This window comes from Vespa velutina, chromosome 6, assembly GCF_912470025.1.
Source record: "Vespa velutina chromosome 6, iVesVel2.1, whole genome shotgun sequence".
Classification (NCBI taxonomy): domain Eukaryota; kingdom Metazoa; phylum Arthropoda; class Insecta; order Hymenoptera; family Vespidae; genus Vespa; species Vespa velutina.
Window position 1 is genome coordinate 4,434,373 of NC_062193.1, and position 27,025 is coordinate 4,461,397.

Consider the following 27,025-nt stretch of genomic DNA (forward strand, 5'->3'; position numbering starts at 1 on the left):
TAAGGGATGAAGAGAACGAGAGAAGGGTAGTATCCGATGGCACGATGCCATCTCTCTCAATAGAATTTCATATCCAGAGAAAGCTGCGGCCTCTAGGTTGCGTCTTTTCGCTTTGGTTAACGGCGAACAATGCTCGCAAATTCGCCGGATGATCTAACAATGAGTCGTACAATAGGTAAACGCCGTTAGCATCGTTCTACCCACGTCATCCATTGTTTCGATACGGCGTTCGACCGACGAAAAGCCAACGTTCATCCTCTTCTATTCTATCTTCCTCTCTCTCTCACTCTCTCTCTTTCTCTCTCTCTCTCTCTCTCTCTCTCTCTCTTTATTTATCTATCTATCTATCTTTCTTTTTCTCTCTGTCTTTGTCTCTTACCTCTTAAATATAAAGGATCCTATGAACGAACATTAACGATGCAGTCAAATTCATTGTCGTCAACAGGTTTATCAACAGGTGCAGTCATCTAACTCACACACTGGATTGCTGAATCAACATTTGCACGAGCAAACGAGTATGTACCAGAGTGTAGGTGCGAGATATGAAAGAGACTTGATTTTAAAACGATCTCTTTTTTTTTCTTTCTCTCTCTCTCTCTCTCTCTCTTTCTCTTTCTTCTTTCTCTCTCTCTCTCTCTCTCTTTTCGATTTTTATTCGAATTCGTGCATATATGCATCATACCATCGAACGTAATCGAAATTTCTCTCTACATTCCATTACGATGAAATGAAGAGGAAAGAAAAAGTGAGATAGTGATAGAAAGAAAAAGAGAAAGAGAGAGAGAGAGAGAAGTTAATCCTTCAAATTCCAAATGCATTTGAGAGATAACGGCGAAAGAATGCGAATGACAAGATTAGTAATAACAAAAGATTAATGATTAATTTTTATCGTATTGAAGTGTTCAGTTAAATACATCGAATTTCTTTCAAAAAAAAAAAAAAAAAAAAAAAAAAAGAAAGAAAAAAAAAAATAACAGCTCACGGACATTATAAACGCATAATATATGCACGTTTGAGAGATAGCGTTTGAAAAAATATTATTAATACGTCGTATCGAAACGTTCAGTTACATTCGTCGATTTTTATTTTTTTCTTTTTTTTTCTTTTTCAAAATTGTTCGAACGTTATAAATGCACAGGTAGTAATTTTAATATACATATACTTATACATATACGTACGTATATAAATTCGTACTTTTGAAATTTCTGTATTTTCGAAATTCTTGTATTTATGCGCTATCCCCTCTCATATTTTATCCTGCGGTACGAAAAAAAAAAGATAAATAAATAAATAAAATAAAAGAAAATAGAAAAAAAGAGAGTTTCTCACTTCTTGGATTACGTCTTTGATTGCTTCGCTAAAACTCTCTGTTACGAGCTATTATATAAATAATAATAAATGAATTTATGAAAGACGAGGAATCTATTAAATGTGGAAATCGAGGTATGAATGGTGTGGAATACTAAAAAAAGAAGAAAGTAAAAGAAAAACAAAAAGAACGATAAGAAGAAAATGAACGACCGAGCGAGTTGGCGAACGAGTAACCAGGATGGTGAAAGCTGAGAAATGTATTTCTAACGTTGTACGCATACTAACGAAGAAATGAATGAATAAATGAATACTGATGTGTTCGAAGTGAAAATATATAAGATAAAAAGGACTTAGAATGAAGGTGTCCTTTTGAAGTGTGTCTTTTGAATCTTCTTCTTCTTATTTTTTATTCTTTAAGAAACCACTTACGTATTCCGATGATGTCGGAAAGGAAGGATCTAATCAATAAATTCCGAATTATTTGTATATTCGCATGAATGATTCTAGTTCGATGAAAAGATAATTATTCTAATTATATCTACATTTCAAAGAAAAAAAGTAATCGTCAATTAATTAAATCATTAATATTAAATATCTGATAAATTATATTTTGCTTGACAATATCGTTGAAAGTAATATATACATACATATATACATATCTACGTCTTGTTCGTACGAAAAATCTAAGCCTGATTAAATAAAAACATAATTATTCTCGATATATATGTATTATTATCTCTGCGTCGATCAAACTAATCATTAATAATGAATTATAAATATTTCTTCGAAATATATAATCAATGAAAGAAATACATTTTGTCTATCTATATCAAGGATTTAACTAGTATATATATATATATATTGTCTACACAGCTAAACAATAATAATAAGTAAGATCATTAATAATTAAGAAATATTTCGTTAGATATATATATATATATATAATATAAATACGTGTAGTTACTTTGACGAAGAGGCAATCTGTTTGAAAAAATTTTAATATTTCTTACATTCTTCTTTTCTTTTCTTTTTTCGAAAGAGAAAAAGAAAAAGAGAAAACGATACTTTGAAAGAAACGATAAAAATCTCGTTGATCTTTCGGCTACTATGTTTAAATCTTTTCAAAAGAATATCGCGTTTACCCATGCGAGTAGAAAATTCGTACAAATGACGAATGAACGAATTTTAACTCTCATACACCTTCCATAATACAATATATGTGTATGTGTGTGTGTGTGTATGTGTGTGTGTGTGTATGTGTGATAGAACGTATAAAGTCAAATCGTATTTCGTAACAGCTGAGCTCTCTTCCGTTACGACGATTAAACGCATTTTCTTTGACTGGCTCGTTGCTGATATCAACTCTTTTACCTATCAAACCAACCATTACTTCCTTTCGTATCTGCTCTTTAACAATCCTATCAAATTCTTTGCAATTTTTTTCTCCATTTTTTTCTCTTTCTTTTCTGCCTTTCTTTTTTTTTCTTTCTTTCTTCTTTTCTTTCCTTTCTTTTTTTCTTTTTTTTTTTTTTTTTTTCGTTTTTACGTGCAATAAATTATTGTTTCTATCGATTTTGCAATTGATTTTTATTAATCATTAATGTTAATATTCTTTTTGTATGTTTATGTAAACATATTAAAAATAATTACATAATGTATTTATTACTATAAATATATAAAACTGTATATCTTATTTTTATCATTTCGTGCATACACATTAATATACGTGTGTGTGTGTGTATGTATGTGTGTGTGTGTGTGTGTTTATATGTATGTATGAATTGAATATATACATTTTATCAAAGATTATTTGACTTTACCCCTAATAACGTATGCGGACAACTTCGTTCCAACGAGATTCTTTACTCGAAATGAGAAGAAAATTTATTGGACTTTTACCGCAAGAAATTCCAATTCCACTTTCTTCTCGACGTTCCTTCTTCTTTGAAGTTTTTGATGTATAACGTAGACGAAAAAGAGTACATCGAAAAATGATATATATATATATATATTCAATATACAATCTCTATATTTGGAAAGCGAAAATTCATCGATTTTTCAAAACGCAACATTTCTGACGGGCATTATTTTTTCTTTTTCCTTTTTTTTTTTTTTTTTTTTTTTTTATCTTTATTCTCTTAAAGCGATAAAAACATAAGCTCTGGTTTACCGATCGATCTCGATCGATCGTTTGGTGTCTCTCGAAAATGTGATAGAGAGAATAAATTCACCCATGAGATGATAGGATTTCTTTTTGAAATAGTTGATCCAAGTAAAAAGTACTTCGAAATATCCTGTAATAGATACACTAACAATGGAAATGACACAATTTCTATGACACACCCTTCGATGATAATCGATATACTTTTTAATTTTTCCCAAAGGAAAAGTTCTTTAACGAATACGTTAGATCTTTGAGATCAATCATTGATCTCAACTTAATTAAAAGAAAACTTCTCAAGAACTTTCTACCCTGAGCGATTAACAAAATCAATTAACATAAATTTCTTTTCTTATCATTTAATCATTTGACACGATGCGATACTTTTAGAATTAACAAAAAAAAAAAAAAAATCATTCTGCGTGCATCTCGAATTTTTGCTTTTTTCTCCTTTTTCTTTTTTTTTCCTTTCTTTTATCTTTTTTTTTTTTTTTTTGTAACTAACAATAAAATTTACTTCGCTTTTTTCTTGTTGTTTTTTGTTCTCTTCTTTTATTTTTCTTTTTTTTTTTTATTGTTTTTTTTTCATTGTCTAAGTCTAATTGACGCAAGCGAAAAGCAAACAAACGCGTTCGTTCGTTCGTTCGTTCATTCGTACGATTCGATTCGATTCGAAGGTAAAATATTTTTTTTTATTCGAAATTACACACTTCCGTTCGTTTGGAATTCGTAAATACTTTCGTAAAAACCATAATTCTTAATGTTACTACGGAGATAAAGTAGAAAAAAGAAGAAAAAGAAGAAAAAAGAATGAAATAGAAAATAAATAATTGATCCTTATCAAGTCTTATTTCTTCATTGAATTGACTTTATCTATTTCTAACTTAAATATATATATATATATATATATATATATATATATATATATATATATGTAACTTTTCTCAATAAGATAAGACTGAGTGAAAACGCAAAAGACCGTGTTTGGTTTCTAAACATTCTACGAAGATAGGATAAATGTAAAATCGTTCTCGTTTACTCACAAAGGATAAATAAATTCGCTATTTAACAGAGAAAAGACTTTATCCAAAAGGGCTCGATGAGATACCTAAATCCATCCATTAGAGAGACTTTTCCAATCGTCTATCGATCCTCCATTTCTCCTTTCAAGCTCGTTCATCCTTTAATCCTAAATTTTTTTTTCTCATCTCTTTCCTTTTCGTTTCTTATTTTCTTTTTTCTTTTTTCTTCTCTTTTTGCCTTTTCTTCTTCATCTTCTTTTTCTTCTTATTTTCAATCTCGAAAAGTGATTTAAGGAAAATTAAATTAAAAAAAAAAAAAAAAAAAAAAAAAAAAAAGAAGAAAGAAAGAAAAGAAAAACGAGAGAGAGAGAGAGAGAAAGAGAGAAAATAGTCAAATACTCGAAATCTTCGATCGACAAAAGCGACAAACTGAAATTGTACCTACCTCTATATGTACCTTTCCAAATCCCTTGCGAACGAGATCTACGTGTTACACGATTCTCTCTCTCTCTCTCTTTCTCTCTCTTTCTCTTCCTCTGTCTTCATCGATCTTCCCTTATCTCCAATCTGAAATTCGACGATTGAGAATGAACGTCGAATGAATTGAAAAATACTCTTACTAAACGAGAAAAGTAGTTTTAAGCTCTACCAATCACGATTCGACAGAAATTAGTTTGCACATTGGACAAAACGCAATTACTATGAAAATAACCATGACGGAAAATGTATTATCGTTCGTTCATTCTAACCATGATCGTTCTCGTAGCTGTTACTCAATTATATCGATAAATATTTGTACGTACGTTAACGATCATCAAAGTTTTTATAACGTAGATCGATTTCAAAACAAAAAAAAAAAAGAAGAAAAAAAAGTATATTTCTCGTGCTCTTTTAATAATCTCGTTGAAGAAAAAAAAAAAAAAAAAAAAAAAAAAAAAAAAAAAAAAAAAAAACAAACAAACAAACAAAATATTCGATATCGGCACGTACAATGTTTATATATCGAAGAACGATCGAATTTTCAATGAAAGAAAATATACATGTGAATCGATAAGAAAGATAAGTGATCTCTTAAAATTTTCATTACCTTTATTCGTTCTTCCTTTTAATAAAATCCTTTTCAATATCTTCTTTCTTCAAAAAAAAAAAGACATATGTACTATCGCGTATCTCAAAAGAATCATACTGCGAAACGGTATACATCATCGAAATTCGATGTTCTCGAAGAAATCAATTCTTTTAATGGAAAATCAATTTTGTTGTAAATTAATCTTAGAGAGAAAAATAAATAGTTAAGAGAACTAAATTATAATAATAAATTAGATCGATATAGTAGCGTATCTTAAAGACTTTCATCCTTTTGTAATATATAAAGACGCTGTAGATGGCAGAATGTCGATAGTGCATAGAACAGTGTATGTATATATATGTGTATATATATATATATATATATATATATATATATATATATATATATATATATGTAAAGTATCACAGTATAATATTCAACTCGCGAGAATTTTCAATCGATCGAAATATACGATGCCAAATATATATATATATATATATATTTATATACATACATACATACATATATATATATATATACATACACACACAGAAACACACACACACAAAATTTTTCTCTATTTCCCTGTTGCATCGAAGCAATCAAAACGGTCTACAGAAGAGTTCTAGCTCAAAAAGAGAGAGAGAGAGAGATTGACCAAACAAAAAGAGAAAAGACCAGGTAGGGATTTATCGAGTAAATATTCTCGATTAATTTTATGCCGATAAATGAGAAGCGAAAAAACGAGAGCGAGAGATAGAGAGAGAGAGAGAGAGAGAGAGAGAGAGAGAGAGAGAGAGAGATCGTGTAGATCGTTTTAAAACGCGAATCACTTCTCTCATCGATTTTAAAACTCCATAGTACTAAAGCTATCCATTCTGTGTTACCGAATAAATCTCTTTTTAAAACGATCATCGCGAAAATCTATGGGGGAAAAAAAAAAGAAGAAAGGAAAAGCACGAAAAAAAAGAATAAATAAAAAGAAAAAAAGAATCACTATTTGTGAATGTCCAATCAATTTGTTTAAAAATTATTATTATTATTATTATTATTATTATTATTATTGTTAAAAAAAAAAGAAGAAAAAAAGAATAAGTCTATTAACATGAGATACGTTCGTATTAAATATTATTATAGAAATTATTATATTTTGCTACCATCTTATGTGTATGCAAAGAAATAATTAGACGATCTAACGATACTAACAGCCATTACTGCTTGTATGCATATGCATGAAACAATTAGCGAATAAACGAGCAATAAACTACTTCCCAATTCTGATAATTGTTTCGTCTTCCGGCATTGAGGCCACGATCGGCAACTTAAGAATAACGTTAATTAACACACAAGGACAAAGATGAGAAATAGAGAATACGTCCGTTCGTCTATAATTAAGCTACAAGATACATACAGCTTAAGAGATAAGCTTAAAAGCTTAATGTTATAACTCGATTCCATAGCTTAGATAACTTCTATCAATGCGTTACGATATTTTTATCCAATTCATAATTCGAGATAATTACTTCGTCATTGTCGTCGTCGTCGTCAACTGAGATAAATTTGCTTTTTTAACGATAAAAGATATATATATATATATATATATATATATATATATTTCTTTTTTCTTTTTTTTTTAATTATTTTATTAAATATATACATATTTATTTCTTCATTTTTCCATTTTGCGAGAATTTTTTAATTACACTTGAAAAATTTCTAACGTCCAATTTTTCTGATGACATCTCTTAGCATATTATATCCCTTCTGATTTGTTTCAATAACTTCGATCATCGACGATGAAAATAAATTTTTTCAATATTTTTAAAAATATTTGTTGAATATTTTTTTTCTTTTTTCCTTTCTTTTTTTTTTCTCTTTCTTTCTTTCGTTTTTCTTTGCTCCCCTTTTTTTTCTTTCTTTCTTTTTTTTTCTCTTTTTTTTTTGTTTTTTTTTTTTTATTTTTTCTTTGATGAGAATCTTTCGTTTCACTTAGATAGATTTCCGACGTTAAAATTTTTAATGGTTTTGCGGTTTTCAATGTGTTACGGTTGTGTATCAAAGCCACGAACAGGAGAAACCGTTTTCCGCATCAGGGAATTACCGTTGGTATTAATCTTCCTGTACTTGACTCCTCTCTCTAAGTTGCTTTTAGACCACAGGTATTAGATCCGTCGATCTCGATAATTCGTGAGCACACGCATCAACGAAAGCTTCTGTACTCGTCTCTAGTCTAAAGGAGAATTGTTGATCCCGAGTTTCCTATATGATTTCTCTCTCTCTCTCTCTATCTCTTTCTCTCTCTCTCTCTCTCTCTCTCTCTCTCTCTTTCTCTCTCTCTTTATATATATATATATATATATATATATTTTTTTTTTTATAAAGCTTATATAGATGATATATCGAATCAGCTGGTTTCTTTTATTATCGATCGATCTTCACTGTCATTGATTTCAATTAAATTGTAAATAAATATTAGTTTCGACACTGCGAGTTTGATCGATGTTATCTGAAAACGTCAGAAATGATAAAATATTATTTATTAAAGGATATTATTAATTGTTCCCGCAGATTGATCTAAACACGCGATTGCTTCTGTCAAAATGAAAAAAAAAAAGAAAAGAAAAAAAGAAATATAAGACGGGAATTTCACCCTTTATATATATATATATATATAAATATATATTAAAAATATAAGAATGCAAATTTTCTTGAGAAAGTTTATATTTTTTTAAAAAAGTATCAGGCTTCGTGAGAAATAATATATATATATATATATATATATATATATATATATATATATATGTATATGTGTACATACAGGGTGTGACAAAAACTTTGATTACCGTGAATATCTTCGTTCTTTTTAAAGATATGAAAAAATTTTCTTTACAAAATTCATACTACACGGAAGAGATTATAATACATAATTTTTTTTTACGAAATCATATGTTTTTGATAGCATCGATCGACGCAGCTTAATATTCTCCATAAAAAGAATTATTAATCATTGTACGAAAAATTTATTAGTTTAGAAGATATTTCACAGTTATATACTTATTATGGAAAAAGAAGTTATTCGTCTTAATGATCTTTCAATTTCATATATTACCAATTATATTAATAGATCTTCTATATTTTATTTTAAATAAACAAAAGAAAATTTATATAATTATAACAAATGAATTTTTATGATCTTGTTATTATTACGTGCCTTATTACGAAAGAAAATGGGGAAAAGAGGACAAAATTTTATTTAAAAAAGTTATTAACAAAATCGATTTTATTATATCGATATTATTGCATTATTTAAATAAATAAAGAATAAATTATCGTTGAAAACGATATTACTTTCAAGTCATTACGACTTTTCATTCAGGAGATATCGACATCGAAAGATTTACATTCATTATTTGTATAGTACATCTGTCCATAGTAATGATAGTAGTAGTAGTAGTAGTAGTAGTAGTAGTAAAATCCAGCTGAGTCGCGTAAATTCTTGGAATTTATGTAGGTCAGTGTGTTACTGAGCCAAACGGAATGAAATTATATAGGTCAGTGGGTCAGTAAAAATATTATACATTTGTATGGGAATATCTCCGAAATTAAAAATCGTATAAACATGAATCGAATGTTATTTTAAAGGGCAGAATTTTCTCTACTTTTTTCAATGTATTGTTCCAATAATTAATTAATAATTTGTTATAAATAATTTTTATAAACAATTTCTTACATAATAAAATCATTTTATTTGGCCAAAAAAAAAGAGATTACAAATTTCCATCGATTTATAAAATTACATAAATTAATAATAAGTTATTTTTTTTACCGAAAGAACCATTTTTTTTTTTTTTTTTTTTTTTTTTTTATCACATTGTTAACAACTACGTTTTCCATTTACACGGGTATATCTCCGAAACTAAAAATCGTAGGAACTTGAATCAAATGTCATTTAAAAAAAGGTAGAATTTTCTTTATATATATTTTTTTTCAACGTATTGTTAATAATTAATTAACAAATTGTTATAAACAATTTTTATAAAAAAATTCTTACGAACTAAATTCGTTTTATTTCGCCAAAAAAAAAAAGAAGACAAAATTCAGATTTGCTATTGATTCATAAAATTACATTAATTAATAAATAATTAATAAACAAATTACTTTTTTGAATTCTGATTTGATGATTCAAAATAATCATACCTATTTCTCCACTTTATACATATGTATATGTATATATATATATTAAATACTTCGTTATATATACCTCTGACCTTTTTTTTCAACTATTTATGCAGAATCCAAAGCAGAAGATGATCTTGGCGTGGGCATTGTCATATTGAAGCCACCACCAAAAAATTTTTTTTGTTTCGTCGGTAGAGCTGGTAAAATTGGTTCCGTCAAGGACTTCGATTTATTTTCTTTGGCCTTTTGCAATTTTCGTTTCTGTGCGTAATACTTCGTCTTTAATTCGCACATTTCTTTGCTCATACGTTCGATATCGAATTTGTATTCCTTTATTTCAACTTCGTACATGTTCAGCTCGGAAACGAGACACTGCGTATAATAAAAAAAAAAAAAAAAGAAAAATAGAAAGAAGAAGAAAGAAAAGAAAAAAAAAACGAATAGAAAGAAGGATCGAAAAGTAAAAAGTTAAAATAAATAAAAAATATTATCCTGATATCCTAGATTAAAATTAAAAATCTATATACCTTCATCTTATTCCCTCTATCTCTTAACGCCTTTTGCGTTTTATTCAAGGCCATTGTTATCTGTGGCCCCGGTTGTTTAGCCATAATCTCACGAAGATTTATGTACAACTTCTCAGTATCCTGTACTCTCTTTTCCTTATCTATTATCAATGCTGACATCTTGATAACTCTCTTTTGAAGTAATTGGATCTTGCTCAACATTTCATAGGATGATGGATCGGAGAACTGTATAAAAATGTGTGCGATATTAATTAGAGTACACTCGTGATTTTTTTTCTTTTTTTTTTTTTTTTAAATTTCACTTGTCCGGAAAATTCGAACGTGTAACGTTATTAAAAACTTTCAGTTTTGTTGATTTGTTTATTGAAACAGAAGGAATTTGACCAAATCTTTATACATATACATATATATAGGTATATATATATATATATATATAGTATAATTCATTGTTATATTTAAATTTTATGCTTCATTAATGAAACATTATAATCCAACAGAAATTTTCCAGACAAAGCGATATAATCAAAATGGAAAAGAAAAAAAAGAAGTCACTTCGAGTTTTCGCCAACGATGAATATTCAATGGCGTTTGCATTTCTTCCTCAAGAGCCATGACCTTTAATCTTTCCCTAGTAAGATTTCTGTTCAAATGAAAAATCTCATAACGCATGTCGGACGTATTATTTATGCTTTTCATTAATAAGACTTTTTCGGTTCTAAGCTTGTTCACTTCAAGCTTAAGCAATCTGATATCTTCAAGGCGTTCATTGTATTGTTGTTTACCACGTTGAAGCGTTCCGTTCAATATCTTCATCCTGTTATATTGCAAACAGAGCTCGTCGTTTCGTCTAACCAATTGCGTGCCAAGAATATTGCGTTCGTTCATGACATTATCGATATCCTTCTTATGACGAGCTATGTCTCTATCCGCTTCATGTATAGTCTGTCGTAGACGCTTTTCCTCTTGCTTCATTTTGTCGATTTCACGTCTCAAATCTGAGATATCCTTACGTGCAGATTGAAGATCAACTTTTAACGTTTCCTTTTCCGCTTCGACCCTTCCAAGTACTGAAATATTTTCATCGGCAAATAAATTGCTTAAAGTAATCAGTATTTTATTCTCAATTTGTATTTGTAATATTTACAAATAATACAGATAATTTTATTGATTGAAAATATCTTCGATATCTTGCGCCTGAATATAAGTAATATCGTGCCATTGTATTTTTTATTGAAAAAAAAAACAAAAAAAAAAAAGAAAAAAAAAAAAAAGAAAAGAAAGGAAGAAAAAAAAAAGAAACAAGAAAAAGAAAATATTTGACATCTTGCATACGAATAAATTTATATCCGTCCAATGTTATTTTTATTATAGAAAAAGGTTTAGTATTTTTTTTTTTTTTTTTTTTTTTTTTTTTTTTTTTTAATATTTGAATAAACGACTCTGGTATTTTTTTATATTGAAAATATCGACGTTACTTATTGAACAAGCCGATGGTAACAAAATATTTTGTGTACGACGATCTCTCTCTCTCTCTCTCTCTTTTATTTTTATTTCATTTTCTTTTTTGTTTTCTTTCTTTTTTTTTTTTCAAAATCACTTCGAAACCGTGCGAAGAAAAATCTACCAACACTCTTCCTCCCCACCTCCCTCTTACCCCGCCAAATAATACAATATTTCATAAATATTAAAACATATGAATTTATTCGATGGATCAATTAAAAATTATCACTCACCAAAGTCTTTCTTGATCAAATCAGCCTCCTTCATGGAAATCTCCTCCTTCAATTGTTCAATCTGTTGTGTCGTTAATTGTAATTTGCTCTTAAATTCCTGAATATCGTCATGCGCTACCATTAAGCTTTTCTGACAAGTATTCCTCTCGGCACGAACGATCTCAAATAAGTTCTGTTGTTGACGATATTTCGAATCAGACTCAACGAGTCTTTTGTTATAATCCAAGATTTCTACTTGTTTCACCTTGATCTCGCTTACGTAATCGTCGATCTAAGTAAATAATTATTATTTAATTAAAATCTATTACCATGTAATTTTGAATATAGTCGTTTACTTGTGTCTTTTGTCGAATTTACGAAGAGATAAAAAAAGAAAAAAATGAATGAAAATGTGAAAGAAGAAAGAAGAAAATAAAAAAGAAAAAAAAAGGAAAAAAAAAGATAGAAGAGAAAGAAAAGAGAAGAGAGAACAATTTTTTCTTAAACTTTTCCTCTCTCTCTCTCTCTCTCTCTCTCTCTCTCTCTCTCTCTATCTCTATCTTTCTGGACAAGGCAAACATCGTTCGATATTCCGTTCGAGTATTATCCTGTCTATAATAATATAAAGTAGAAGGTTGAGAAGGCTTGTGTATTATTCGGCTTGATATTTGGATAACGTCCTACCAAAAAGCACGTCGAAATCCTTTTTATGGTATAGACAACCTTTTTACAAGAGCAAAGAGATCGAAGAGATTTATGAATGATATTGTGCAAGGCGGTCTTTCATTTAATCTCGAATCGGTATATCATCCTTAACGCTTAACTCGATGAAGGAAAGGAGATTTCGAAAGATCGACAGATAAGATTCGAATTTTCTCTCTCTCTTTCTCTCTCTCTCTCTCTCTCTCTCTCTCTCTCTCTCTCTCTCTCTCTCTCTCTCTCTCTCATAAACTTTCTTTCGAAAAGAAATCCCATAAATCTCAACATTCCTCTCTCTTCGTTTTCTTTTCTATTCTTTTTTCTTTCTTCTTCTTCTCCTTTTTTTCGGTCCATGAATAGAAAGAATCGTTACAAAGTATATTCAGATAAAGTATATATATGTATGTATATATAAAACAGCTTCCGAGCTTTCGGCACACCACCGCACCCGCACATTTTCATATTGTATGTATGTATGTATGTATTAATGTATATGTATATATATATATATATATATGCCCTGTATATATGTATGTATGTATACATGTACATGCCAGTGATGCGTTTTATCGATCTTACCGAACCTTCCATATTCATTCATTCTCTGCTTGCTACATATTCAGAAGATTATATGAATTTACATCTTTACGTGTATATGTATATATATGTATGTATATGTATATTTACGAATTCTATTATTCAAAATTTTAAGCATAGGAAGAAGCATCTTCCATGAAGCATTTAATTAAACTATTATAGACGTCGAGTATATTATGCTATAAAATTTTTAAAGGCAAAAAGAAAAGGAAAAGGAAAACGAACGGTAAAGAAAAAAAGGATAAATCCTTGTAATACGATTAATACACGTATTGCTTTATCAAATATTATATATTAAAAGTACATATTTGATTTAACTAAAAGATATATATATATATATATATATATTTATCTGACAAGTAATAGCAAATCTTATAGGGATTAAAAGATTAATAAATAAATAAATAAATAAATAAAACAAAAAAAAAGAAGAAGAAAAAGAAAAAAAAAGAAAGAAACGAAATCATTAAGAAGAGATCGTATTCAACGAAAATATTTTAATTTATATATTTAATGTTGACTTTGTTCAAGACAAACGATTCCATGAGATTAACAAGACCATTGTTGTATTTTAAATTCTACTTTCGTTTTGGACAGATTTATTCATCGATGTGTTTTCTCGTGTTTTCACCTGCATTATTTCACAATGAACAATTATCGTTATATGTTATTAATTGTTCACTATGCACATAGCACGGGCTATTGTTGAAATACACACAATTGTCCAATAATTAGATCGAGAGTGAAGGAAAAAAAAAAAAAAAAAAACAGAAAAAAAGAAAAATGAACTGTTTCGTTAATGCGACTAATACACAAGCGACGAATATATGCTCTATAAATCCAAAATGTATTGATTTAAACAGTGACGTGTTTAAATTCGATATATGATTGACGAATAATTAACAGATAAAAACAAAAAATCGCATACACAAAAACACACACATACACACACACACACACACACGCACGCACGCACGTTTACTTACTTTTTCAACGAGTTCCCGCACTTGAAAATTACATTTATCTCTCTCCTTTTCAATCGTTTCGATTTCCTTTTTTAATTCGATCTCCCTATATATACTATTATTAAACTCACGTTCCAATTTCTTTCGGCTTACATTGTGCACCATTATATCGTGCTCAAAAGCTCTAATTTGTTCCTTCAAATTCTCATTGTTCCTTGCCAAAATATTCTTATCGCGAGTTAATATCTCATATTGTTTCTTATCCTCTATTTGTTGCTTTTGATACATTGTTATTTCGTGATCGGCATTCTTCAAATTTATAATTGCCTGTTTCATTTCCTGTTCGAATTTGCTTTTTTCATAATTAAGTCGCAAAAATTTCTTCTCCAATATATCCTTGTCTGACTTATTTTTTGCGCTTTCCCCCTTTGTTCTAAAATATCCAAAATCAAGACGAATAACGTCATGTTTTAGATTGTTATTCGAGGCACACAGGGAAAAGAAAAAAAGAAAAAGGATAAAAGAAAATGAAAAAAAAAAAAAAAATTCGATAGTATCAGTAACATACAATTTAGAATATCATTCTGACTTATACCTATTAAGTTCATTCTTCGTCATTTTAAATATTTTCTCTTTATCAATAATATCCTTTTCCATTGCATCGATCTGTGTATTCGCATGATCCAAATTCGCTTGAATAGTTAAATTTTTCACCGTAAGCCTATTCAATTCTTTCTGCAACTTATCGTCTATTAACTTTTGCTCTTTCAACATAGTCTCTAACTTCTTAATGTTATCGGTAGCAGTTTTCAATGTTTCGTTGGTACTCTAAACAATTCGAAAAGGATTTTGAATTTAATTAAATTGATCAAATTCTTGATTACATTGTTCATAAAATAATCAACCTGAGTATTCAAACCTGAATATAAAATTTGAATGTTCAGCTTGGATAATCAACCTGAATATTTAACCTAAATGTACAGTTTAAATGTTTAGCCTAAATTTTCAATCTGAATGTTCAGTCTGAATGTTCAATCTGGATGTTCAATCTAAATATTCAGCTTGGACGTTCAGCTTAAATCTTCCGACTAAATGTTTAGCCTGATATAGATATCAAATCTACCTCAAGATCTTCAGTCTTTATAAGAAGTTCATTCTCCATTCGACGAAAATCCTCTTCCACTTTCTCTTTTACTCTTTTCTCCCTCGAAACTTCGTTCGTACGTATGTCCAATGTCTCTTGTATCTCGCTAATCTTCTGATCTGCCATAATGTTCTTCTCCTCGAGTTCCTCGATATATTGGGACATATTTTTTAATCGTCCCTTCAACGTCGTCATCTCACCCAATAATTTTTCTTTTTCTCTCAATAAGGTTTCTTTTTGTTTGCTTACACCAGAACTACAATTTTTATAAATATTTTTTAATAATAAGGAAAATTAAACTCAAACAGAAAAAAAAAAAATATATATATATATATATATATATCAATTATGCGATTAGATATTCTCGATACATCAGTCATACATACATACATACATATATATATATATATATATATATATATATATAAATATTTTATATATATGTGTGTGTGTAGATATATATATATGCATTCATGTATGATATATATATGTATTTCAACGGATTTTATTTCCACATTTTTTCGTAACCGACACACGTTTTCCCTGGTTTTTATTCGGTGTACGCGAGACGAATTTAATGAAAAATACTTTCAATAAAATCGGTACACCCCGTTCTCGTCGTTACTCATCTTGTATACCTTTTAATGGCAATCGGGAACGGCCAACGTTTAACAACGAATAATAATTAGCAACGTGTTCATTGTTCATTAACTTAAATAATAAGTATAAAAAAAAATTTGTTTTCGCATATATACGACCATTCGGGATAATATTTATATACCGGTATCGACATGATCCTGTCGCAGTCTCTCAAAGAAAAAAATTTTAATCATCTAAAATTAATACTTTTCCAAATATAAGAATTATTTAACAATCAACGAATAGTTAATTGTTAATTGACGTACTTACTCATCTTCGCCAGCAAGTTGTTTGTTCTTCACTTCAATTTCACGAACTAATTTCGTTATGTTCAATCTTAGATTGTCAATAACTTCTTGCGCATTTTGTTCACGCGTATGTGCAGCATCCGCTAATTTCAAAGCCTTCTCGATCTCTTGTTTAAGCCTTACGATCTCGGAAGAATCAATCTCAATGTTTTTCTTCAGGTCATTTATTTGTTGTGTATTCTCGATTATCTCGTTCTGATAAATTTATATATATATATATGTATGTATATATGTAAATCGTACAATGGATCCTCATCGAAATATATATTTTTTATTACGTATATATATTCAAAGAAATCTACCGTCAATGAATTGCATTTCTCCATGAGTTCTTTTTCATTTTTATGAGACTTATATAAGGACTCAAAAAGTCTTTTATAGTCGGTCTCGAATGCTGCTAAAGCATCATTTGTCTTCATTTCTTTTATGATCTACAATAAATGTGAATAAAAAAAAAATGAAATATATATATATATATATATATATATATATATATATAATATATAATATTGATAATATTGTATAATATTAGAGTATTATAATCAATAATATAAATATAAAAGATATTATAATATAAAAGATTATATAATATATTATATATATAGTATATATATTTTATATATATATATATATATATCGATCAATCGCTCACCCTAGCATAGTCATTTTCTAAGTTACAAAACGTACTGCTCGCTGAACTACCCTCTGAAGATGATTGACTACTCTCGCTTTCATCATCCTGAAAGGATCGTGAAAGTTGTCGTGAAAAAGTACTTCAAAGAAAGTTTCCTCGATCATATCATCACCTAGCCGCGCCATTGGCGCGGTCGATCGTAAATCGATCTTGATTCGGCATTTAAATGTTTTCATCTCCCTCTCTCTGTCTCTCTCTCCCTCTCTCTCTCTCTCTCTCTCCCTCTCTTTTTCTCTTACTCTCATATAGCTAACCAAGCGCGCGAATATTTAATGAAATACGAATTTAAAATATTTCTTTGAATATGTGTATTATACCAGATCATCGAGTTAATATTTTTTGTGAATTTTTTTTTTTTTTTTTATACTGTGAACTATTCATTCATTCTTATTTTTCTTTTTCTTTTATTTATTCATTTATTTATTTTTTTTTTCTTTTCTTTTCTTTTCTTTTCTTTTCTTTTCTTTCCTTTTCTTTTCCTTTCAACAGAACAAAGTTACAAGGAGTTAAAAACTTCGTTGAACTGTGCTTACCGCTCCAGTTGCGCGGTTAGGTTAAGTTACACGACATATAAGCTCAATTGTATTAACATCGGATTTCATTTTCCTCTTCGTGCTCTCCTCTTCTCCGTCCTTGTTCGTTTCGAATTCTTTCGTCATCGTTGTTATAAAAACGTATAAAAGTTACAAATAGGAAATATTTAATCGATACGACGATATTGAAGAATTAAAAAAAAAAGAAAAAAACAAAAAACAAACAAAAAAGATAGGCGACCAATGAATGACCCGATCACTTCGATATATCGATAATTTCGATCTTTCAAACCATTCGTCGAGTTAATATTTTTAAATAATCAAAGTTTATACTTACACCTAAACCGGCGTTCATTTCCATGTCCATCATGATGATCTTTCTCTTTTTTTCTTTTTTTTATCTTTTTTATCTTTTTTAAATTACCTGCAATTAAATTATGTATGATATATAATACGAAATAATTTTTTTTTGTTTTTTTTTTTTTCATATATTTAAGATCATACAAACGGCTTACCTTTTTAATAAAAATAAAAATCCTAATTGTTAGAATGCAGGTAAAATTTAATTGTACGTTTTGTCTTTATTAAAATTTTTTTAAAGGGTGTACGAAACAACGTTTGCACATAGTACACGGTGTACATGGAGAAACGTTTGTAAAGTGGATATTATACATCGTATAATTTCGTTTTGTTGATTTTATGGTTTTGTTGTTTCTATGGTTACCATGGACGATATTGGTTAAATTCCTGCGTCAATGATTTCTGTCTACTGGAAGCAGAAAGGAATCAATATTTCTGAAATTTTTTAAATTGTTCTATAAAATAATACTTACCCGTTATAGGTATGTTTTCATACGGTCGATAACTTACCGACTCTGATCGAAACTTTGAATATCATCCGATGATAAAACATTCGTATTTGTTTTCAAAATATTCGTTATTATATTTTCTGATAATTTTTCTTTTCTTCATTGCTGATACTAAAAAAGAAATTTATTTTGGTATAAAAATTAGGTCATACTATATTAAAGGTTAGGACAATTCTTACTTTCTTTCCTTTTTTTTTTTTTTTTGGTTTCTCCTCATTTCTCATATAAATTGGATAAATTGCGTTGTTCTTCGTAAATCTTTAAATTCTATTGAAAAATTGTATATTTCTCATTTGAATCTCATTCAATAATATTCAACCTAACACTGACTGACATAAACGGTCTCGATTTGAAATTAATTTAAATCAAGAAAATTTTACTAGACCAATGATATTTTAGGAATAATACGTACCAATTGAAAATTATGTAGTATTATTTGATATGAATATATTGTAAAATTTAATAATTTATGTGAAAGAATTGTGTCGAGAAGAATTCATTTCGTTTAATCAACATCCGTTTGTGATAAATTACAAGAATAAGTATATTTTTATGCAATTTTTTTTCATCCGTTAGTAATGCGTATATTCAATTATAAAGTTGGTAACATTTTTAGCGCATTTCGCAGCTGTAACCGCCATTATAAAATGATAGCACGAGTACAGAAATGCGTATGAGACATTACTGATTTCGATATGTATTTCTAAATTACATTGTTACATTAACGAACTGGTAGATAATTTTTTTTTTCCCCTTACGCTCGTCGTACATGCACGATTATTTTCTGGATATCTATGTAAGTAAATTAAAGGAATTCGGCGCATGCATAACCTTACGCCGAGTCTTGAGTTTATATATAAATATAAATGTTGATCGAATATTCCCTTGATAATTTGCAAGAAGTATGAAGGAACTGGAAGAGGTCAATTGCGAGGTAAATTAATTTTCATTATTATGATTAAATATAAGAAAATCTATTTTGTATTTGTATTATCATTTTACTATCAATACAAATGTAATATAATTATTTTTATGAATATCGTTTGTAATGATCAATTTTAGATTCTGAAAGTCAGTGATCTTCGACAATTAATATCAGATAGATTGAAAAATTCAGAAGATGATTATGGATCGTCTGTACATGTACAAGATTATGATACATCTAACAATTCTCTGGGAGGATTCTTACATGGAACAACATATGCATGGATGAGCCATGGTTGCCATTTAATAGTTTTTAATGTTAAATTTGGAGAAAACATTAATTGTTGCTGGACCTTTACCGAAAGGATAACGTGCGTGTCTGAATTTCCTACACAACCAGGACATTTACCATTGCTTTTGGTTGGCTTAGACAATGGCGCAAGCAGAATAAAAGATTCTATGGGATTGTTATGCATATTCGATTGCAATACTTCCCGTGTTTTGAGAGCTATACGAGTAAGTCCAATGAATTTAATATATTGTAACGAATTGTAAAACTTTTTTTCTTTCTTTTTTTTTTTTTTTTTTTTTTTTTTTTTTTTTTTCTTTTTCTTTTATAAAAACATATAAAATTTTCATCGTTTAGACACCAGCAGGAATTGAACAAGTTTGTGTCATATCGGGTGGCGCAGATTGGGAAGAAATTAATGATAAGAGAGCGGATAGTATGTTTTGCGATATGGATGGAATAGCTTGTGTAGTTTTACGCAATCTTCAACACATAATGATAGATTTACAAAGATCTTCCTGGGATGATCCAAATACTATTACTTATATGGATGAAAGTTCACCAGCCGAATTAGATTTTTCGGTTAGAAAAAATTCTAATAGTAATAAGAATCAATTTGTTAAAGAAAGGCATATGGCGTATAATTTATTAAATAACAGTATGTATTAATAATGTTTTTTTTTTTTTTTTCCAATATTTATAAACAGAATATATATGAAATATTATGTACATTTTGAAATCATGAATTAAATGTTTTCAGGTATTGAAAAATATATTGATTTTAACAGAATAGAATTTGAATCATCTCCATTGATGCCTGGAAATTTAACATCTATGATTATTTGTTCCACAAAAATTGGATGTTTAATATCTGGATGTTTGGGAAGAGTTATAATTTGGCAAAATAATGGCTCTATAGGATGGATAAGTAGACCGCTCGAAGAGAACATGAGTATAACACATTTATCGTTATTAGAACCTACGGACGATCCTCGACCATTTTGTTATTTATGGGTTGTATATCAAGATGAATCCTCGAAAATACCGCCAATTCTTCGAATGTATGCTCTACTTTTCGAACGGAAATATTGTGAAAAAGGTACAAACTTGTATTTCAACTTGGAAGCAGAACCTTGTCTTAGGTTTGAATTTGAATTAGAAAAAGAGGATAAAGTTGTTAGTTTATCACCGATAGAAAGAGAAGTTAATCAAGATCAAACGGAAGCAAATATAAAACGTGGCGAAGACAATTTATTGCTTATTGCATCGAATGAAAGAATATTATTATTTGATCTTAATCAGTGGTACAAAGAACAGATGCCTCAAACTATTTATGATTGTAAAAATCCAAACAGTATTTTGGCTACATATTCTACAAGATTCGAACCCCAATGTGCAGGAGATAAACTTCTTAGTACAAGTTACATTCCTTCAACGTTGAAAGAATTTCCAATTAATAATCCATGCCCAGCGGAGGAATTATTTTATCCTAATTCATTGTCATTCGAATGGGCAGAACTAAGTACAATGAGATTAACGTCTTGGTTGACCCGTGGTATTCAGGCAGAACTTTTACGTAAATTGGCTATCACAGGACCTATTATATTGTTACAACCAAAGGAAATATTTCATAAATGCTTTTCTGTTGGATTGGTACCATTCAATGCTGAACTTTCCTTTACCAACGACGAAAATACACAAAGAGAAACATTACTTTCTTTATGCTTAGAACAACGTTGGACATCATTTTTGGTCAAATGCGCAATGGAATGGTCCGACGGTAGTGCCACGTTTCTTTATCCGTCATTTTTAAAATGGGGCGTACAACGTGCCTCGTCTATTAAAATAATAGCAGATCGTCTTTGCGTTCCATTGTTTGATCAATCAGATAGTAGCATCGGCGAAGCGGAGATTAAAACTTTACGATTTTGTTCCCAACAATTGGAATGTTTGTCGAACGTCGTTGGAAAATTGATACTTGAAACTGATGATATGATAAAACAACGAAAAGCATTGAAACGTATATCCATTTATCTTCAAGTATTACTTTGGTTTTATGATGTCGGTTTACTACCAGAAATACAAGATTTAGATGAAGAAAGACAATTACCGCTTTCATTATCATTTCGAATTCCTTATCCTTACGAAAAATTGATGTCGATCTATGCTCAAAAGAGAGATGCAATAAAAAATAATATAAATTGTTTACAAGAAGACGAAGGATTATTTATTGACGCGTTAATAAATAAGGAATGTCCTATTTTAAAGTCACAATGGGAAAGAGAGGGTGGAAATGTAAATATCAGTGGTTATTATCCACCTCCGTCTTTGCAATCATTACTTAGAAGTTATCTAACTGATTGTTATCAATCAGAAATAAATGAAACCGAATGTAAACATCAGATTACGATATATTTATTAATGGATCTGGCTATGCTCTTGCACGGATCTTATCCCGGAGTAGATCAATTGATAAAATATCCTTCTGCATTTAAAATGAGTCCGAGTTTGATCAAACTCACCCAAGCATTTTGGTTATTAGATCACGAGGATTATAAAGGATTTTTGGATATGATGACTGGACAATTGGTTTCTGATTCTGACGTTAGAAGTTGGCATCACAAGCTTGTACTAAGAACATTAGTAAGAAATAATCAACAAAAATTAGCACTGATATATCTGAGAATTAGAAAACCTCCTATATCTTCTACCGACGATCAAAGTGCCATAGTAAATCTATCCGTGCAACATGGTTTAGTTCAATCGGCTTTTCATTGTAGACCACCGTCACATTATGCACAATTATTAACTTGCTTTTTCGATGCTTGTAAATCATATAATAAACTTGGTGACATTTTACATCTTGCATTGGAACCAGAAGAGGAAGAAATTTTCGTCAAATTTTTACAAGAGGATAATAAATCTGAAGACATGAAAACTCTTTATTATTTACAACGTTGTCGTTACGCCGAACTCAATAATAAAAATCTTTTAAGTCAATTTAAAAATAATGTACCAAAAAATATGCTTCACACTTCTGCTGCCATGCTTACGGCATATGACGCAACATTGCCTGCAATAACAAAACAATTTTCTAGCGGTATGACTAAAACGACATTGGAAACAGATTTGGAATCTAAATATCCTAGACCAATGTCTCATTACAAATGTATTAATAAACAACAAAGCATTTATGAAACAGTCATTAAAAAGGCCAAAGAAACTTCATTTCAAAGTGGAAAATCCCGTATACCGTTTATTACAGCTCCGTGCTCATCGTTAAAAGCCAATGAAAGTAATATAAATATAAGTTGTGTTTTATTTCCAACATTAGCATATAAAAATCGTAAGAAACGTACCTTGGACGATATATACGAAAATGAGGATAATGAAACTTTAGAAGAAACGAAACGTAGAAAATTATCGATTAATGCTGATGCAAAAAATACTTCATGCCGTAGTGATTTAAATGTTACGTTAGATACACCATTGGTCAAAAGAAAAAGTAACGTTTCTAATAACAAAGCTACTTGTACGGAAACGCCACATTCGATTTTAAAAATACGACAATTAATTCAGAATTCAGCCTCTTCAAATATTTCAATTACGCATATGGTTGATACGGATATGCCTGACACATCCACAGATAAAAATAAGAAAATCAATAGACAAATACGATTCAGTATAAATAATCCTAAGCAGAATGTCAGTTGTGATACTGTAAATGAAGAAATAATGGAATACGTTCCTAAAGAAATATCTATAACAAAATCTACGTCGGAGGATGATACCGACGTATTTCTAAGTCCAAATACTAGCATTAAGTCGCATAATGAAACTACTAAAATTTTATCGGACGATAGTCTTAGCGACAAAAGCAATTGTTATCCACGTCCAAGACCGAGTCTTAGAAGAAGTTATTTACCTGGAAGGAATATTACAAATACAACTACTATTACTAATTTATCTTCTATTTCTTCAAACATATTAAATACTTCTAAAGATAATTATGCCATAGAGACAAATAAACGAACACCATCCTCCTCTAGATTACATAATTCATTATCCGCCACTATGTATTCTACTATGATTCTTTCTCCTAGTAGCAGTTTTGATATAAATACATCATTCAAGAAAACTGAAGAAACTGAAGATTTATTAGATCAATCGACTTCGTCTGTTTTATCGTGTAATTATAAAGATACCGTTTCGTCTACTCCATTGGTTAAAAGTAAAATTGTTAAACTCTTAGATGATAATAAAGAAGAATCAACGCTTCTACGTGCAAACGAGAAGTCTATCGCGTCGTTTAAAAGAAACGAACGAACAAAAATATCTAATGACAATGATACTATACCAGATAAGGATAATAATTTGGAAGAATTTAACGAGGATAAATCTAATGATAAAAGTGAACACGAATTTAGAAGTTTATTTAATTCTTTCGAACAGGAACTCAATACCGCTGATTCGAAATTTACAAAAGAATACATTGAAAATAATAATAAATCTAGGAATGGCCTTCAAAGGTCATCAAGATTGATTAATGATTTTGATATCACCGATGACGAATCATCGAATGATTGTAACAAAATAACATTGATATACGAATCGTCAAAGTCGGAAGATGATAAAAAAATTGATGTAGATTCAGAAACGGATCATCATACTAATATTATGTCTCAGCCTATATTACATTTCTCGGATGTGTCAAACATCACTGAGGATGGATCAAATAATAGTAACGATGTCATAGTATACAATGATAAAAATGTAACCGGTGACAATGTCACTGTAAGAATAGATAAGAGAAATTCGAAACAACAGATACGAGAAATTAATGAATTAAAAAATGTCGATGATTCTAGCAATGATTCGATAACAAATGAATTATCTCGAGATTTATCAGAGAATAAAATACAGATTACCAATACTTGTAAAATTATGTTGAATAGAATTAATACAGAAAACAAAGGTGCTGTCACGTATGAAGAAAATATTTCTTCAAGGATGACAACAAGTGAAAGAATAACGACAAGATCTACTAAAAGAATCAATTCATCCAAAGTAAAGAAACAAACTATCCCTGTAAAAAGTATAAGCGAGGATACAAGTCAGGAATTATTCGACGATTCAAAAAATACGACGATGACTAAATCTACGATTCGAAGAACTCGAAGTTCATCTCTCGCTAAAGATATTTTCTCAACTACCACGGATAACAAAGAATCCGAAAATGTTAAGGATAAAGAATTGACTAGGAGAATTACACGTCGTGCTGCTTCCGTTCAAAAAGAAATAACGTATGTTCCAACAGCAACATTAAGGAAAACAAGATCATCATCGATTTCTAATATAGCCGATGAAACTAATGAAAATTTATATCAAAGTAAAGGAAAATCAACAGGAAGAAAAACAACAACAACAGCAACAACAACAACAGCAACAACAACAACAACAACAACAGCAACTAAGGTAACGAAGGAAGAGGAGGAGAAAGAAAAAAAACCTGTGAAAGGTAGATTAACTAGAAGTTCATCTACGTCGTTGATAACAGAATCCGATAGAAAAAAAGAGGAAGAAATAACAGATGTTGTTGTTCGACCAACGCGAAGACGTGGTAACTCGGTTCCTAAAGAATCAACATTAAAAATTATTCAGAAAGGAGGAAAATCAAGTAATACAATATCTGATATTCCAGAAGTATCATCAACTCCTTTGTCACAATCGAAAAAGAGAAGAAATTCGATATCATCTAAAATTGTTGAAGAAATTACAGATAGTCCGGCAGCTAATACACGTAGTCGACGTTCGTCGATTCAATCTATACCAGAAGAATTGGAAATTAGTTTAAATTCGTTACACAATTTGAGCGAAACGAAGGAACCTTTGTCGAATATTAGAACGAGAAGAGCTACGAGCGTTGATTCCTCGTCGTTAGATTTAAAAAAGAGAACTCGTGATATTCGCAAAAGAAATATCATGGAAGATGCCATTATAGAAGAATCAACAGAAACAGAAAGTCAAATGAATTTAAGAGTTACAAAAAATACCAGGGTACAATCTTCAAAAAGAAAAAGAACATCGTCCTGCAGTGAAAACAAAACATAAAAAAGAAAAATAAAAAAAAAAAAAGAAAAGAAAAATAATAATAATAATAATAATAATAATAATAATAATAAAAGGAAAACTTAAAGGAAGGAAAAAACAAAGAAAAAATAATTGAGAAACAAAAATGAATTGTTGATAATAAGAAAAAGAACAGTTTTTATTCTCACAAATAAATAAAACGCTGGATCTAACAGTAATATAATTCCATTGATCTTTTTAACTACAATCCCATTCATTGTTCTGTTTAAAAAAATATATATATACATATATATACATATATATGTATATATATATATATACACATATATACATATGTATATATATATATATGCACATATATATACATATGTATATATATATATATACATATGTAGTATAATTCACATGTGATGTGATTTTCTATATTTATTATAATCCTTAAGAAAAAAAAAAAAAGAAAAAAAAAGAAAAAAACGCTTCCAGTTATAAAATCTCCTTCACATTAATTTTGTATAATTAACTGTGTACAATAATTCTCTCTACATATATTTCTCTGATCTCGATCTTTTAGAAAAAAAAAAAAAATAAAATAAATAAATAAATAAATAAATAAATAAATACTGTTCTAACTTGCTTTGTGAATGAAAATGTTAATCTGCTGGACAGGATCAATATTATTGTTCTTGTATAAAACTTTTCTTATAGCAAATTGCTTCAAATATATCGTTTGACCGAAGCATGCTGATCGGGTTGCTTATTCTGCTGTAAAGAAAAAAAAAAAAAGAAAAAAAATCAATTAAAATTTTAACTTGATCGATGATTAGAGATAAGTAAATACGTAGTTGTTAAAGAAAATGAAATAATAAAAAAAAAAAAAAAAAAAAAAAAGAGAAAACAATAACAACAAAAAAATTGATACGATATTTCGGAAATTTTTTTGAGACTGCTGAATTTTGAGTTCATGATGCTGAGAATACATGTAACTGACTATTTTGCGCTTTTTCAATTGTATACAAAATAAGAAACTTTAATTTATTAATAATTTTTATTTAATAGTCACTTTTTTTTTTATCCGATCATCTACGTTTCATCCAATGGAACATCTGTTTCCTCAGATCATGAGAATAAAAACTGTTCTTTTATATACATATATGTGTATATTATTTATACGTACATATGAATATACATACATATATATATATATATATATATATATATATATATATACATACATAAGCACACACATATACACAATACATATTCAAGCAGAGTAATTCAAAATATTGATACCAC

General features: G+C 29.1%; 2 protein-coding genes across 6 annotated transcripts; one reads left to right on the top strand and one right to left on the bottom strand.

The window, feature by feature from the left end:
* Window positions 1-7,931: 7,931 nt before the first annotated feature.
* On the bottom strand, window positions 7,932-17,995 carry LOC124949638 (cilia- and flagella-associated protein 58-like). Of its 3 annotated transcripts, none has more exons than XM_047495092.1 (12): window positions 17,898-17,995; window positions 16,986-17,072; window positions 16,636-16,764; window positions 16,296-16,528; window positions 15,366-15,642; window positions 14,838-15,070; window positions 14,264-14,675; window positions 12,003-12,273; window positions 10,822-11,336; window positions 10,270-10,494; window positions 9,832-10,114; window positions 7,932-8,069 (listed from the first exon to the last, which is right to left on the bottom strand). In XM_047495092.1, exons 1-11 carry the CDS (start codon window positions 17,928-17,930, stop codon window positions 9,848-9,850), a joined length of 2,682 nt encoding a protein of 893 aa, XP_047351048.1. In that variant the 5' UTR covers window positions 17,931-17,995; the 3' UTR covers window positions 7,932-8,069; window positions 9,832-9,847. The 3 variants fall into 3 exon arrangements, with proteins under 3 accessions (XP_047351048.1, XP_047351047.1, XP_047351046.1); XM_047495091.1 differs by having other exon boundaries at window positions 7,979-8,069; window positions 9,825-10,114; XM_047495090.1 differs by lacking the exon at window positions 7,932-8,069 and having other exon boundaries at window positions 9,627-10,114.
* A 1,056-nt stretch (window positions 17,996-19,051) lies between these two features.
* Window positions 19,052-26,620, top strand: LOC124949756 (protein ELYS). Of its 3 annotated transcripts, XM_047495418.1 has the most exons (4): window positions 19,052-19,363; window positions 19,492-19,869; window positions 20,000-20,300; window positions 20,403-26,620. In XM_047495418.1, exons 1-4 carry the CDS (start codon window positions 19,334-19,336, stop codon window positions 25,751-25,753), a joined length of 6,060 nt encoding a protein of 2,019 aa, XP_047351374.1. In that variant the 5' UTR covers window positions 19,052-19,333; the 3' UTR covers window positions 25,754-26,620. The 3 variants fall into 3 exon arrangements, with proteins under 3 accessions (XP_047351374.1, XP_047351375.1, XP_047351376.1); XM_047495419.1 differs by lacking the exons at window positions 19,052-19,363; window positions 19,492-19,869 and having other exon boundaries at window positions 20,092-20,224; XM_047495420.1 differs by lacking the exons at window positions 19,052-19,363; window positions 19,492-19,869 and having other exon boundaries at window positions 20,195-20,300; window positions 20,431-26,620.
* The last annotated feature ends 405 nt before the right edge of the window (window positions 26,621-27,025 follow it).